Here is a 14840-nt window from a genome sequence, read left to right on the forward strand (position 1 = left end):
TGTCAGTGCAAGACCATATTACCACCCAAGACCTTGGGACTGTGGGATTCGTTCTTCATTGTAGAAGTGTAATCAAAAAGCTCCAAATGGTCGCAACACTTCCCGGAGGAGGAGGAGGGACTAGGGCGTTTTTCCTCTGGGCAATCTCGGAAGCATCCAGGCTCTGGAGCGCGCGGGCACTTTGGCGCCGGCGGGAAGACCCGGAGAATTCTGGGAAGTGTAGTCCACACGTTCTTGCCGAAGCGGGCACTTCCGCTCCCAGAGTGCGGTTGCCACCATTTTTCCTGCGCTGGTTTGCGTTGTTCTTGGTCTCGTGGGCCCTTCTGAATTTTTTGGACATACGCTTGGAATCCTCGATGAAACAGCTGTCGATTTAGGGGAAAAGAGGCCACGGCGGAGGTTTGGAGGGGCGAGGGCGGTGGTTTGCGATCTCATCGGCGGAGCTTCTTGTGTTTGAGGCTGTCCTTGAGTCACCGGGGGCGTTTGGGACTTGGTCGAGGGTGTATCTCCTGATTTGGGGGTTTCGGGACTCTCATCTCGCCCAATCCGCCTTCTTCCTTTAGTGGCGCGAGGCCGATTCCTCCGATATAACGTTGGGGATTTTTTAATACTTAATCTCTCTGGTTTTCTCCTTCCTGTTCTTTAAATGGAGATATTAAGACTTTCCTAATAGAATTGTTCTGGGGACCGAAAGAGGCAGTACAGATGAAAGTTTTAAAACCGTTCCTGGGGCCGGGCGTGGTGGCTCATGCCTGTAATCCTAGCACTCTGGGAGGCTGAGGCGGGCGGATTGTTTGAGCTCAGGAGTTGGAGACCAGCCTGAGCAAGAGCGAGACCCCGTCTCTACTAAAAATAGAAAGAGGAGCTCCAGTTGCGCAATCAGTTAGCGCGCGGTACTTATAAAATAGAAAGAAATTATATGGACAGCTAAAAATATATATAGAAAAAATGAGCCGAGCATGGTGGCGCATGCCTGTAGTCCCAGCTACTCGGGAGGCTGAGGCAGGAGGACTGCTTGAGCCCGGGAGTTTGAGGTTGCTGTGAGCTAGGCTGACGCCATGGCACTCTAGTCCAGGCAACAGAGTGAGACTCTGTCTCAAAAAAAAAAAAAAAAAGAAAGAAAGAAAAGAAAACCCGTTCCTGTCACGTGGTGAGTGGTGATCTCTCCTTATTGTTAATTTCGCGGGAAGCGGCCAATTCCTTAGGTTGCGGACAGAGCTCCAGCTGCAGTGTCCCTGGCCCTTCTCTTTGATCCTTGCAGGATGCTGGATAATCCCAGGCACCTTCTGACCTCGTATTTAGGAATGGGAGGGATATCTCCAGCTGCCAGGGAAGGAGGGGAGGAGTTAATCATTTTGTCAGGATTGGTGACACAATCGTATTTCACAGCATTCTTTCCTTTCACAGCCTGACTTCTCAAAAAGGACGGCAGAGAGACAGAGGGAGTGACTCTTTGACTACTGAGAGCAAAACTCCACGTGAGTGTGACTTAGCAGTTTTTTACGGTAAGGTTCATATCTGTTGTAGGATGTGTAATTGCCATGCACATTGATAATGATTAAGCCTTAATTGCTAACTTCAATTCTAAGGGCTTTATACAAATAAATACATTTACACTACAGGGTGGCTCTGCAGAGAGGTACTGCTTTTTTCCATCTTAAAGAGCAGAGTAAGACACAGGGAGCACAAGTATTTGATCATAGGTACGTTACAGTAGACAAATTTGAAAGACATCATCTTGGCCAAGTGAACAAAGTTGAGATCACCAATGAAGGAACAAACCGATATCACTTGGCCCTGTTATGTTTCAATGAAAAGAACACTTCACCACTTCGGTGGTAATCCTACCAACCATGGATAATGTGAACCTGAATGTGAAATGTATCAAATCCCAAATGAATATTTTTCTCTACAATACCTTGCCTGTACTCTTCAAAAACATCAGGAATAAAAAGACAAAGGCTGTGGAATCATTCCAAATTAAAGAAAATCATAGTAATGTGACACCCAAAGGCAACATATAAAATTAGACTTTGAACTGAGGAAAAAACCAGTTGTAAGAATTTTAAATGAAAATACAACAAATTTAAATATGAAACTACGGATAGAAAACATCTACTGGGCCGGGCGCGGTGGCTCACGCCTGTAATCCTAGCACTCTGGGGGGCCGAGGTGGGTGGATCGTTTGAGCTCAGGAGTTCGAGACCAGCCTGAGCAAGAGCAAGACCCCATCTCTACTAAAAATAGAAAGAAATTATATGGACAGCTAAAAATATATATAGAAAAAAAATTAGCCGAGCATGGTGCTGCATGCCTGTAGTCCCAGCTACTCGGGGGGCTGAGACAGGAGGATCGCTTGAGCCTAGGAGTTTGAGGTTGCTGTGAGCTAGGCTGACGCCACGGCACTCACTCTAGCCTGGGCAACAGAGTGAGACTCTGTCTCAAAAAAAAAAAAAAAAAAAACATCTACTATGTTATCTAGCATCATTTAATAGGTAACACAATTAACTACTATTAGTAGTCACATAATAGGAATCTAGTATTTACTGTAGCAATATTGTCTAGTATAATATTTAATATTATCTAGCATGTTATGTGAAACTGTATAACCAGCCCTTCCTAAATGCCTCTTACCAAGATACCCCGTGAGTACTCTGTATGTGGGCTTCCTTGGTGCAAAGAGCTACATTAAGCTGTCTCTGGTTGCAGGTATGTTTCTGGTGGTATTTGGCTGATGGGAACAGCAAAGCAAGTAGGCAAAATATAAACAATTGACAAATTGGAGTAAAGAGTATATGAGAATTTCTTATACCATTTTTGCAACGTTTTTATAGATTTGAAATGATATAAAAATAAAGTTTTAAAATGTCAGGAAAGAGCCATAGGAATAATAATAATAATAATGGGAATAATAAGGATGAGATGAGATAACATGGCAGTTTGCTAGTTTATTCTCTCTTGGCCATGTTTGGAAGTTTCCGTAGTTAAAAAGGAAAGCATTAAGAAAAGCATGATAAACATTTTGTTAAAACATTCATAAATAAATGTATAAATACACACAAAGATTTACTATAAAGAAATATATTAGAAGCTCAACAGTTACTAGAGCTACCACAAAGCTTTGAAAATAATAAAATTTCTTATGGAGAGATACATTATTAGTTGGCATTCTGCTGTAAAGATGAGCTTCTTCCCCATTTATTTATTTATTCATTCATTCAAATTGAATTTTTTTTTTTTTGAGACAGAGTCTCATTCTGTTGCCTGGGCTAGAGTGCCGTGGTGTTATTCATTCATTCAAATTTAAGTATTCTATGAATATGGATGAAGAATGCAGTCTTGTTAAGTTAAATGACATGTAGATTAACAATTATTTTGTTCAGCTTTATCGAGGTGTATTTTATATATCATAGAATTCACCCATTTCAGGTATACAATTCAGTGATCTTTAGGGACTTTAGAGAGTGGAGGAAGCATCCCCATAATTCAGTTTAGATTATTTTCATCCCCCAATTGCACTCTTCATGCCTACTTCAGTTGAACCTCATTCTCACTGCCAATCCAGTGTAACCACTAACCTACTTTCCGTATACATTTGCTTACTCTGGATATTTCATATAAAAGGAATCACACAATCTGTGGTTTTTTGTCACTGGCTTCTTTCACTTAGCATAATGTTTCCAAAGTTCATGCATGTTGTAGCCTGAGTCAGTACTTCATTCCTTTTAATAGCTGAATAACATTCCATTGTGTGGATATGCCACAATTTGTCTATCCATGAAAGGGCATTTTGGTCATTGGCAGTTTGGGGATATTATGAATAATGTGGCTATCAACATTCATGTGCTGATCCACAATGCACATCCATGTTGGTGAGTGGCATCCCTGGCCACCTTTTCATGTCTCCTTTTCTGCCTTTGGCACTTTTCAGGAACAAGTTATTGCCTTCCCACGAAGTGCATAACTCAGGACTCTACAAATTTCCTGAACAGGAGAAAAATGGTGATGTCCAAGGTGAGTAGGGCTTGCCTCTTGCTGTTAAAATTCCATCTCACTACTAAGATCGTCACATATTTTTCTCTCTCGGGAAGACTCAAGGAGAACAACACGCATTTGAGGACCTGTTGTGTGCTATTTCACACAAATATTATTGTAGTTTTCACACAGGAAGAGCTAGATTCTGTTTTCTCCGTGCCTCAGTTATACCTTATATGTATTTTATTTACTGATCTCTTCTTACTCCGTTATGTAGTGAGCAGTTTAACCAAAGTAGTAGGTAGCCTTCATTTAAACTGTCCAGTGATACTAGAAGATTTGCCAGTCACTGTGTTCTGTTCCTGCATTTACTCCAGAGCAGCAGAATGATGAGGTTCTTTGTGTCTTCTTCTTCCTAAAAATAGGAGAAACCCACCAGGGTCAGACGGGAAGCCAGAGGTTAGGAATGTTAGCCATTCTGCTCAATGAAAAAGAGAGACAAGAAGAGAGAGAGAGAGAATTCTTTGTTGAGGGACCTGTGCCCTGTGGTGTGGGTGTTTGGAGTGCCCTGTTGAGTGGTGACATTCACAGGTGGCCCAGCTCCTCCCTGACCCTGCCTAGGCGTGACCTATTTTCTTCCTGACATGTCACCTACTCAGGTGTACTCAGCACTCCAGGTACCCAAGGACAGTGATTACCATAGTTGTTATAGAAAATCTTTAAATTTCTTAATAGCAAAAGATGCCTTACACAGTGTTACCAGAAAAAATAATGACCTGGGACAAAAATATTTATTACATGGATACCTAAGGAAAATAAAATCAAAATAACAATCTTCTGCACAGAATAAAGAAAAAAGTACAAGCATGTAGGAACAAAGTACACTAAAAGGCAAGTGAAAAAGGAGGACTAAGGTAGCCAATAAACTTGAGAAGTGATTGTATTCATTAATTAATATAATCAAGTAAGTGAGAATAATAAAATGAATTGTTTTTCCTAATCCATTTCCCAAAAACATGGGAATATTTACAACCTGCTCTTTGCAGTCATGAAGAGATACTTGGACTCTTGAAAAATTAGGGAGAGTGAAAACCTTAGAAAGACAGCATGGAATTATATATGGTCATAATTTAAATGTACTTATTTTTTGACATTGTAATTTTCATTTGAAATTATTTTAAATAATCAGGACAGTAAGATCTACATAAAATTATTCTCTTTGCAGATTTGGTAATAAAGATATGTAAAATTAAGTATTCATTATTTATAATAGATAAAAAGAGTTCATCTGTTCCCTGCAATACTATGCAGACATGAAATAAGGTGAAACAGATAACAATAATGACAGTTATAATAAAAAATAATATAAAAATAGCTAATGTTTATTAATATTTAATCTTTGCCACACATTTTTCCCAATGCTATATATATTCTGTTGTTTAATCCTTGAAAAAACTGTCAGGTTAGAATTATTATACATAGAAGGAACTAATGCATGTAGGTGAACTTGTCCAAGGTCCCATGACTGGGAAAGGAAAGAGCCTTGGGATGTGCTCTAAGGCACGTTGGTTCCATATCATGACATTGAATGCTGCAGTTAATGTATGCAGTTTGTGCCTTGGGAGTACAGAGGACCCACTGCATAGCTGTCCCACGCAGATCACCACCATAAGCCTCTCAGTTTGCGGATAGTAAAGAAAAGTGGTAGCATCCAGGGTTCAAATTTGAGAGAGGGGGACATTGGGCGTTATCAAACAGGTTGGGACTGAATTGCTAAATGTTGCCTGGGTGTTTAGCAAGATTTATTGGAATCTAATAACATGTAGCCCAGGATACAGCATTTAGAGTCCAATATGATTGCTTACAAGTAGACTCAGTGATTGCCCAATATAAAAGTACAGGACTTCTCTTTCGTTGTTGCACTTCTTGGGGAGCTGAGGAAAATCAGTGTGTGTCGTTCTCAGGGTAGAGACAGAATGAGTGAGAAATCTGTAAGTTGACCTACATCTCTCAACATCCAGAACAACTTCCCACCTGTCTTCTCTGCCTGCTCAGTGCCACCCCTCTCCCAGTAATCACTGGTCATGACCCTGAGGTTGCATATGTTGGATGTTGTAGGAGGCAGTGACGTTCAAGGACGTGGCTGTGGTCTTCACAGAGGAGGAGCTAGGGCTGATGGATTCTGCCCAGAGGAAGCTGTACCGAGATGTGATGGTGGAGAACTTCAGGAACCTGCTGTCAGTGGGTGAGGACACCCACCCTTTGTAATGGAACATCAGGTCCCAGCAGTGACTTTGTATCCTTGGATGTTTAAGTTTGAGTATACAGTGGGAACCTATATCTCCAGTCAATTTTACCTAGAATGTGTTGGGATTAAGGATGCGATTTGACGTGTTCACAGGGCATCAACCATTTCACCGAGGTGCATTCTACTTCCTAAGAGAAGAAAAGGTTTGGATGGTGAAGACAGCAACCCATAGAAAAGGAAATTCAAGTAAGAACAAAGCAACTATGTGCCCTTGTACATGACTCTCCCATTTGTTTACTTCTGTCCATGCCCATTTCCCTTGCCCTGCAAAAGTGCCAAACCTCTTTCCTGGATTAATAACACTGCCTTCTGGCTGGGTGCCCTGCTCCCGCCCTTCCCACCCTGGCATCTGTTCTGCTCCCGCCCTTCCCACCCTGGCATCTGTTCTCTTCTTAGCAGCCAAAGTGATCCCTAAGAAGTATAAGTCAGGGCCGGGCGAGGTGGCTCACGCCTGTAATCCTAGCACTCTGGGAGGCCGAGGTGGGCGGATCGTTTGAGCTCAGGAGTTCGAGACCAGCCTGAGCAAGAGCGAGACCCCATCTCTACTAAAAATAGAAAGAAATTATATGGACAGCTAAAATATATATATAGAAAAAATTAGCCGGGCATGGTGGCGCATGCCTGTAGTCCCAGCTACTCGGGAGGCTGAGACAGGAGGATCGCCTGAGCTCAGGAGTTTGAGGTTGCTGTGAGCTAGGCTGACGCCACGGCACTCACTCTAGCCTGGGCAACAGAGTGAGACTCTGTCTCAAAAAAAAAAAAAAAAGTATAAGTCAGATTATCATTCCTCTGCCCAACAGCCTTTATGGCTTTTTATCAATGTTACAACCTCTTTAAGTGGCTTTTAGAGACCCTGTGCTGTGCTCTTTGCCTCCACTGCCCCTCTGACTACTACACCTCCTGTCCTCTCCCTCTTGCTCTGTCATTTCCAGCCGCATTGTCCTCCCCGCTATTTCTCAGTCCTGCCAAGGACATTGTATTGCCTGTTTTTGGTCACCAATTACCACAAACTTACATTCAACAACAAACATTTATTATCTTTCTATTCTTTAGGCCTGAAGTCTGACATATCTTACTGGGCAACAGGGTGTCTGTAAGGCTTTGTTTTTTTTTTGCTATGCACTTGAGAAGTAACCTTCACTTTTATGAGTGTCTATGAACTGTCCATACTCCTTGGCTCTCATTTCCCTTCATCTTCAAAGGCAGCAACTTTGCATCTCTGACCATCCTTCCACAGTCACGCTCCCTCCGCCTCTCTGCTTATGCCTCCATCTTCCGCCTTTCAGGTCCCTTGTGATTATACTGGTCATTCCTGAATGACTCAGGAAGATTTTCCTCTTTCCCAGTTAGCTGACAAGTGATCTTCATTGCATCTGCAACCTTAATTCTCCTTGGTGTGTAACATAACACATTTGTAAGTCCTGGAGATTGGGTCTGGACATCTTTCAGGAAACACTATTTTGTGTACTACAAAAGCTTTTGCCTCACAGCTCTTAATTCTGCTCTTCTCTCTGGTTGGAGTGCCCTTTCCCCTCAAAACTTTCTGGCCCCTCCTTTGGTTTATTCAGATCTCTGCTCACGTTTAACATGACATAGGCCATCTCCAACAGCTGTGTTTAAAATAGTATTCTATCTTTACTCTTCTTGGCCTGCACATATTTTTTCTCATATATTTTTGTTTATTGATCCCCTCTCCTTATTGCCATGTAATCTCCAGAAGGAGGAGTTTACCTGTTTTGTATATGGCTGTATCGTTAGTGCCTACGCTACTCCCCGTACATGGCAGATATCTGTATTTGTTATCCGGATGAATGAGTTAATGTATGTGGGGACTTCACTGTCTATAGGAATTGTGGAGATAGCTAGTAAATGATACACAAATCAGAGTACATGAAATATATTCATCCCACAGTAATTGTGGGCTTTTGGTTCCAGGACTCCCCATAGATAGCAAAATCCAAGGATGTTCAGTTCCCTTATATGTGTGAAGTATTTGGATATAAGCTAAGCACATTCTCCCATATACTTTAAATTGTCTCTAAATTATTTATAATAACAAATGCAATGCCTACACATCACTTAATTTACATGGATTCAAAACAGTACCCTGAGTGCAGCTAATTCAAGTTTTGCTTTTTGGAATTTTGTGAAATATTTTTTTTTTCCCAAATATTGTTGATTCACTGTTAGTCAAATCCACAGATGCCAAACCCACATATACTGAGGGCCAGTTGTATATCGCAGAATATTTTTGTTTGTTAGATGGCTGTCTCTCCAATTTCAACTTGCTTGGCTTCCTTTGAGATGATTGTGTTTTATGTGTATGCAGTTGACCCACATGCCATGGAAAGTTCTAAGCATTCTTTTTGTGACCACACTGAATAACATGCTTCCCCTGTGCCTTACTCTGGAGCTTTTGGTAGGGAGCATATTCATTTCTGGAAAGAAATCCATATTGAATGAGGATTTCTCAGACAGCTTCCCTACATGTGGAGAACGAAATCTCGATTTCCTGATTTCCAGCTACATTTCCTTTGAAACATTTACCCATCTGCAGCACATTTGCCTTTTCCAAATTGTATATGCATGTCATTGTCCCCATGTTTTTCCTTCCTTCTAGAGAGGGAAGAATGTGAATGGGGATGACATAAGTCACACAGCTAAACGTTGACTATGTTTTTGGTCATCTTTCTTCAAAAACACACATATTTCTGCATTTTTATTTTATACAATTGTTAAAAACATTAATGAAAATAGACTAAACAGTTTTTATTTTTATAAAGAACTAGTGCTGTATGTTGGACTGGTGAACTTTATGACCCAGAAGTAATTGGGAAACTGTCCTCTCAAAATATACATATCCAGAAAGAGACTCTCCCTTCTCCCCAAAAACCTTATTTTTAAGGTACAGTGTCTTAAATATGTCCATGTTCCGGTGTGCACCAATAGGTACACACTTACAAATAATATTTTCCAAGATTCAACCATTTGAAGTTAACTTTCCAGTTGAATGATTCATTTCATTCAGGACTTGGCAATATCCTGATCAAAATTTTGACTATTTTATGAGCATGAACAACACTAAGAAACATCTTTTATTATAACCCAGACAAACATTTTTCATGAGTGTAGATGTCGATGGGTGACTTCAGTAGACATTTCTTGTAATGACACCTGTCCTGCTTGTCATGATGCTATGATAATTTCTATTCTAGTTCTTTTTTGTAAATGCTTATTACAGGTTTTAACTTTATTTTACAGCTCACTAATGGTTTGTAGTCTTCATTTTCAAAACTTTTATAAAGGTCTGTTTATCTACATCATAGACTTTCTTTTCATTCTAAATGGTTCTTGCCACCTTTTATTGTCTCATCAGGACCATCCTCCTTTGTACCTCTGCCAGATATAGCCTTGCAGATTCCTATCAAAACTGTAGTTGTCTGTCCCTTTCCTATTTCAGCTACCCAAGTTATTGTCCATATCAACATGGAAAAATAAGATTAAGTATTTTTATATATCATACAAAATTCCTATGCAAGAATATTTGAATATGCAGATATAAACACTCCTAGGTGTTTGATATTGAGCATTGTGAAGAGCTTAACCAATTACAAAGTTGAAAGGGACAGTGTACAGAGGACTGCCCTCACATCACAACAACTGCAAACTTGGGAGTTTTTCAAAACTACCTTCATGTTCGGTAATTCACTAAAAAGACTCCTAGAACTCACTAAATGCTTTTATACTTATGTATATGGATTTTTACAGGGAAAAGATGCATATTACAGTTAGCCAGGAAAAAAAATCAAATAAGATAGAGTTCAGGGACGTACCAAATGTGAGGACCTTCTATTATACTCTTCCCATAGAGTCAGGATGCATTACAGTCCAATGATTAAAGTTGACTTAAACACAAGAATACTGCTAATCAGGAAAGCTCACCTGGCCCTGGTATGCAGAATAATTACTGGGCTCCATTACAGCCATTATTGGTTAAGTCCCATGTGGCAATAAATCAGTCTCTACCTTCAATCATATTGTTGTTCTTTCTGACATGAGTAACCCCCAGGCCCGACCAAAGGAGCAGCCAGCCATAACCCTAAGTCATATTTTTTTATTATCCAGAGTAACCCATCTTGTACCCAAGGAGAAAAAGATACTCTCCTCAGGCATGACACTTCAAGATCCTAGAGATTATCCCTCAGATGTTGAGGACGAAGTCCACACTGCTTTCTTAGCTAGCTTAATTTCTTTAGAAAGATATATAATATAAATGCAAATATAGAAAGTATTGATTATTTTATTACTTTTCCTTAAAGTTCTTTTGATTCATATTTTATGTATACAATGTTACTGATTTTGTAATTTTTCATGGAAGATTTTAGATTGACTAGGAAATCTACTAGAAATAGTAACAGGTTAAATGTATGTATCATATTGACTTTTCTATTAAGTCTTTATTTCTCAAGGATTTTACATGAGACTTGGTGTGGCTCTAAATTGGTCGCATGCAAATGACAGACTATAGTGCACTTGAAAAACACAAAGTGAATGTTCCTTGTGTTTGTTAAAGTTTAGTGCCACGTCTTTAGTTTGAAATCTTGATAACACTGAACAAAGGCTTCACTTATCCACATCTCTTAATTCTGTGTTCTGATAGGAGGCAAGATCCAAACTGAGAAGAAGACTGTTCCAAAAGCAGGACCACATGAAGAACTGTCCTGCATGCAAATCTGGGAACAAATTCTTAGCAACTTAACCAGGTCTCAAGACTCCATGGTAAATAGCTCTAAGTTCTCCAAACAAAGTGATTTCCCATGTGAGGTTGAGGCAGGACTGTCTACAACTGACAAAAATCAGGAACCTTTCCAATGTAATGAGTGTAAACAGTCCTTCAGTGATGTCTCTGACTTTGAGCTTCATCAACAATTACACTCACGAGAGAAGTCTCACACATGTGATGAGTGTGGAAAAAGCTTCTGTTATAGCTCAGCTCTTCGTATTCATCAGAGAATCCACATAGGAGAGAAACGCTATAAGTGTGATGTGTGTGGTAAAGAATTCAGTCAGAGCTCACATCTGCAAGCTCATCAGACAGTCCACACTGGAGAGAAACCATTCAAATGTGAGCAATGTGGGAAAGCCTTTAGTCGTAGATCATCACTTAATGTCCATTGCAGATTACACACTGAAGAGAAGCCTTATAATTGTAAGGAATGTGGGAGGGGCTTCATTCATGATTCACAGCTTCAGGAACATCAGAGAATCCATACTGGGGAGAAACCATTCAAATGTGAGATATGTGGTAAGAACTTCCGCGTTAGGTCAAGACTTAATAGGCACTCCATGGTTCATACAGGAGAGAAGCCATTCAGATGTGATACATGTGGTAAGAGCTTTCGTCAAAGAACCGCACTTAATAGTCATTGCATGGTCCACATAGTAGAGAAACCATATAAATGTGAGCAGTGTGGAAAAGGCTTCATTTGCAAGGGAGCTTTTTATAAGCATCAGATGGTCCACACAGGAGAGAAACCATATAGTTGTAAAGAATGTGGGAAGACCTTCAGATGGTCCTCAAGTCTTTTGATCCATGAACGAGTCCACAGTGGAGAAAAACCATTCAAATGTGAAGAATGTGGGAAGGGATTTTATACTAATTCACAACGCTGTTCCCATCAGAGAGCCCACAATGGAGAAAAGCCATACAAATGTGCAAAGTGTGGGAAGGGCTACAACAGGAGCTTGGATCTTGAGTTTCACCAGAGGGTCCACACAGGGGAGAGACCCTACAAGTGTAAGGAATGTGGGAAGAGCTTTAGCTGGGCCTCATGTCTTTTGAAACATCAGAGACTCCACAGTGGGGAAAAACCATTCAAATGTGAAGACTGTGGGAGGAGATTTACTCAGAGTTCACAACTTCAGTCCCATCAGACAGTGCACACTGGAAAAAAGCTACACAAATGTGAGGAGTGTGGGAAGGGCTATAACACTAAGTATAATCTTGACATGCACCAGAGGGTCCACAGAGGGGAGAGACCCTATAATTGTAAGGAATGTGGGAAGAGTTTTAGCTGGGCCTCATGTCTTTTGAAGCATCAAAGACTACACAGTCGAGAAAAACCAGTCAAATGAGTATGAGAAGAGATTTACTCAGAATTTACAAGTTCATTCCCATCAAGGATTCCAGATGGGAGAAAAGGCATACAAATGTTAGGAAATGTGGGAAGGGCTTTAGTATCAGCCTTTCTCTGTGTTTGAAAAAAGAGGGAGGCTTCCCAAGTTATCGAAGTATGACTATAGTAATAGGATATCCATTTAAGGATTTCAGTCCAGTGCCACAACTTCTTTTGGTTTTTGTTGTTTTTTTTTTTTTGACACTCTGTGACATGAACTTAATAGTTTTGTTGTTGTATTTAATTTTCATAGTAAAAATACTTCTATATTCTTTTACTTACAAGAATAATGCCTGGGCCAGGCGCAGTGGCTCCCGCCTGTAATCCTAGCACTCTGGGAGGCCGAGGTGGGAGGATCTCTTGAGGTCAGGAGTTCAAGACCAGCCTGAGCAAGAGTGAGACCCCCGTCTCTACTAAAAAAATAGAAAGAAATTAGCCAAACAACTAAAAATAGGAAAAAATTTGCTGGGCATGGTGGCACATGCCTGTAGTCCCAGCTACTTGGGAGGCTGAGGCAGGAGGATTGCTTAAGCCCAGGAGTCTGAGGTTGCTGTGAGCTAGGCTGATGCCATGGCAACTCTAGCCCGGGCAACAGAGTAAGACTCTGTCTCAAAAGAAAAAAAAAAAAGAATAATGCCTGGACTTTCAAAACAAGTACATTAGTACAGAAAAATCTAAAGAAGAAAATAGAAGATAGTAGAAAGTCACTAGAATATTTTGGTAAGCATGCTATAGTGTGTGTGCATATAGGTAACAATTGTATATACTTTTACAAAACAAGGAACAAAAGTTTCTAATCAGATTGTTCCAATTTGAAGCTAATGTTAAATGTTTTTTTCTTTTAAATAAATTTGGCTCCAACATAATTTCTAATGCCTGTAGTATTATGATGTACTGAATATTTTTCCCTTAAACAGTTTTCTGCTGATGAAGATCATGTGATAATCAATTTTAATGGCAATATGTCTAGACTACAATCCCTAGTTATTTAATCAAACATTAAGTGTTGTGAGAGTTTTTCATAGATATTCACTCCATAATCACTTTGCTTTGAGTAGGTATATTATGGTAGGTAATCTGGGTGAGCCTGTTCAATCAGTTGAAAGTTCTTAAGAGTAAAGCTGAAAATTCTCTGAATGAAGAAATTATTGTACCTATTTGGTAATAGCTTCCTCTCCAGGGTTAGAATTCCATCTTGGCCTTCCTGGTGGCCAGCCATATGCATTTTGGAATTGCTTACCCAGTCCTACAGTGGCAGAGTTCCTTGCAATAAATCTCTTGTATATGTCCTGCTGATTCCGTCTTTCTGATTGAACACTGACCAAGAGATATTTTATTTCAGAAGTATTTCTAGAAGAAGAAAATTATAAGAGTAAATTTTCTCAATTGATTCTGTGTTTTCTGGAATTGGGTTTCTAATCTTACTGAGTTTAAAAGCACTATTGACTATATTCTCTGTAATGTAGAGCACTGGCGATCAAAGGCATGATGTGGGCCGGGCTCGGTGGCTCACGCCTGTAATTCTAGCACTCTGGGAGGCCGAGGTGGGTGGATCGCTCGAGGTCAGGAGTTCGAGACCAGCCTGAGCAAGAGTGAGACCCCGTCTCTACTAAAAATAGAAAGAAATTATATGGACAACTAAAATATATATATACAAAAAATTAGCCGGGCATGGTGGTGCATGCCTGTAGTCCCAGCTACTCGGGAGGCTGAGGCAGGAGGATCGCTTGAGCCCAGGAGTTTGAGGTTGCTGTGAGCTAGGCTGACGCCACGGCACTCACTCTAGCCCGGGCAACAGAGTGAGACTCTGTCTCAAAAAAATAAATAAATAATAAAAAAAAAAAGGCATGATGTGGTCATACATGCCAAATATCGTATTGGATAATCCTACTCAAATACCTATAGAGAGCATGACTTTAGGTGACCACGAATCTGTTACTTTGGGACATATTTCTCAAACTAAGGAGTATAGTGATAATTTCCTCATTGCTCTTAATTGCGCTTCAGAAATAGCAAAGAAAGAGATGAGGTCAAGGTCTCAAATTCCAGCTCAGGCAGAATAACCTGAAAGCTGCAGTCATTTTGCATGGCTTCTTAACCTTGCCTTGTTGGTTCTGGCATTCATAGTAAATAAATTGATGGGAAGCCTATTAAATTGTTACTTGATTTGTATAGTCAAAGGAGTCCTATTGCAAGGGATCGGAAGTCTAACTGGAATCACCTAGCACAGGTAAAGCCCCAAAATAAATTCTAAGACCTGTCCATTTTACAAATCCACAATCTTTTTGATAAAGGGAAGGCCAATTCTAGATGACAATGGACTCTGCTATACTGTAGAATTCTCCACAGTGATGTATGGACATGAACCCAAGTGACTGTAT

General features: G+C 40.3%; 1 protein-coding gene across 1 annotated transcript; it reads left to right on the plus strand.

Moving 5' to 3' along the window:
- Positions 1-295: 295 nt before the first annotated feature.
- LOC138374749 (zinc finger protein 221-like) lies at positions 296-12931 on the plus strand. Its single transcript, XM_069457857.1, is given in 7 exon segments — positions 296-399; positions 1408-1505; positions 3932-4014; positions 6094-6220; positions 6377-6469; positions 10944-12414; positions 12416-12931. Coding segments are annotated over 5 exon segments (1791 nt in total). The 5' UTR covers positions 296-399; positions 1408-1505; positions 3932-3999; the 3' UTR covers positions 12501-12931.
- Positions 12932-14840: the final 1909 nt, after the last annotated feature.

This window comes from Eulemur rufifrons, chromosome 24, assembly GCF_041146395.1.
Source record: "Eulemur rufifrons isolate Redbay chromosome 24, OSU_ERuf_1, whole genome shotgun sequence".
NCBI lineage: Eukaryota > Metazoa > Chordata > Mammalia > Primates > Lemuridae > Eulemur > Eulemur rufifrons.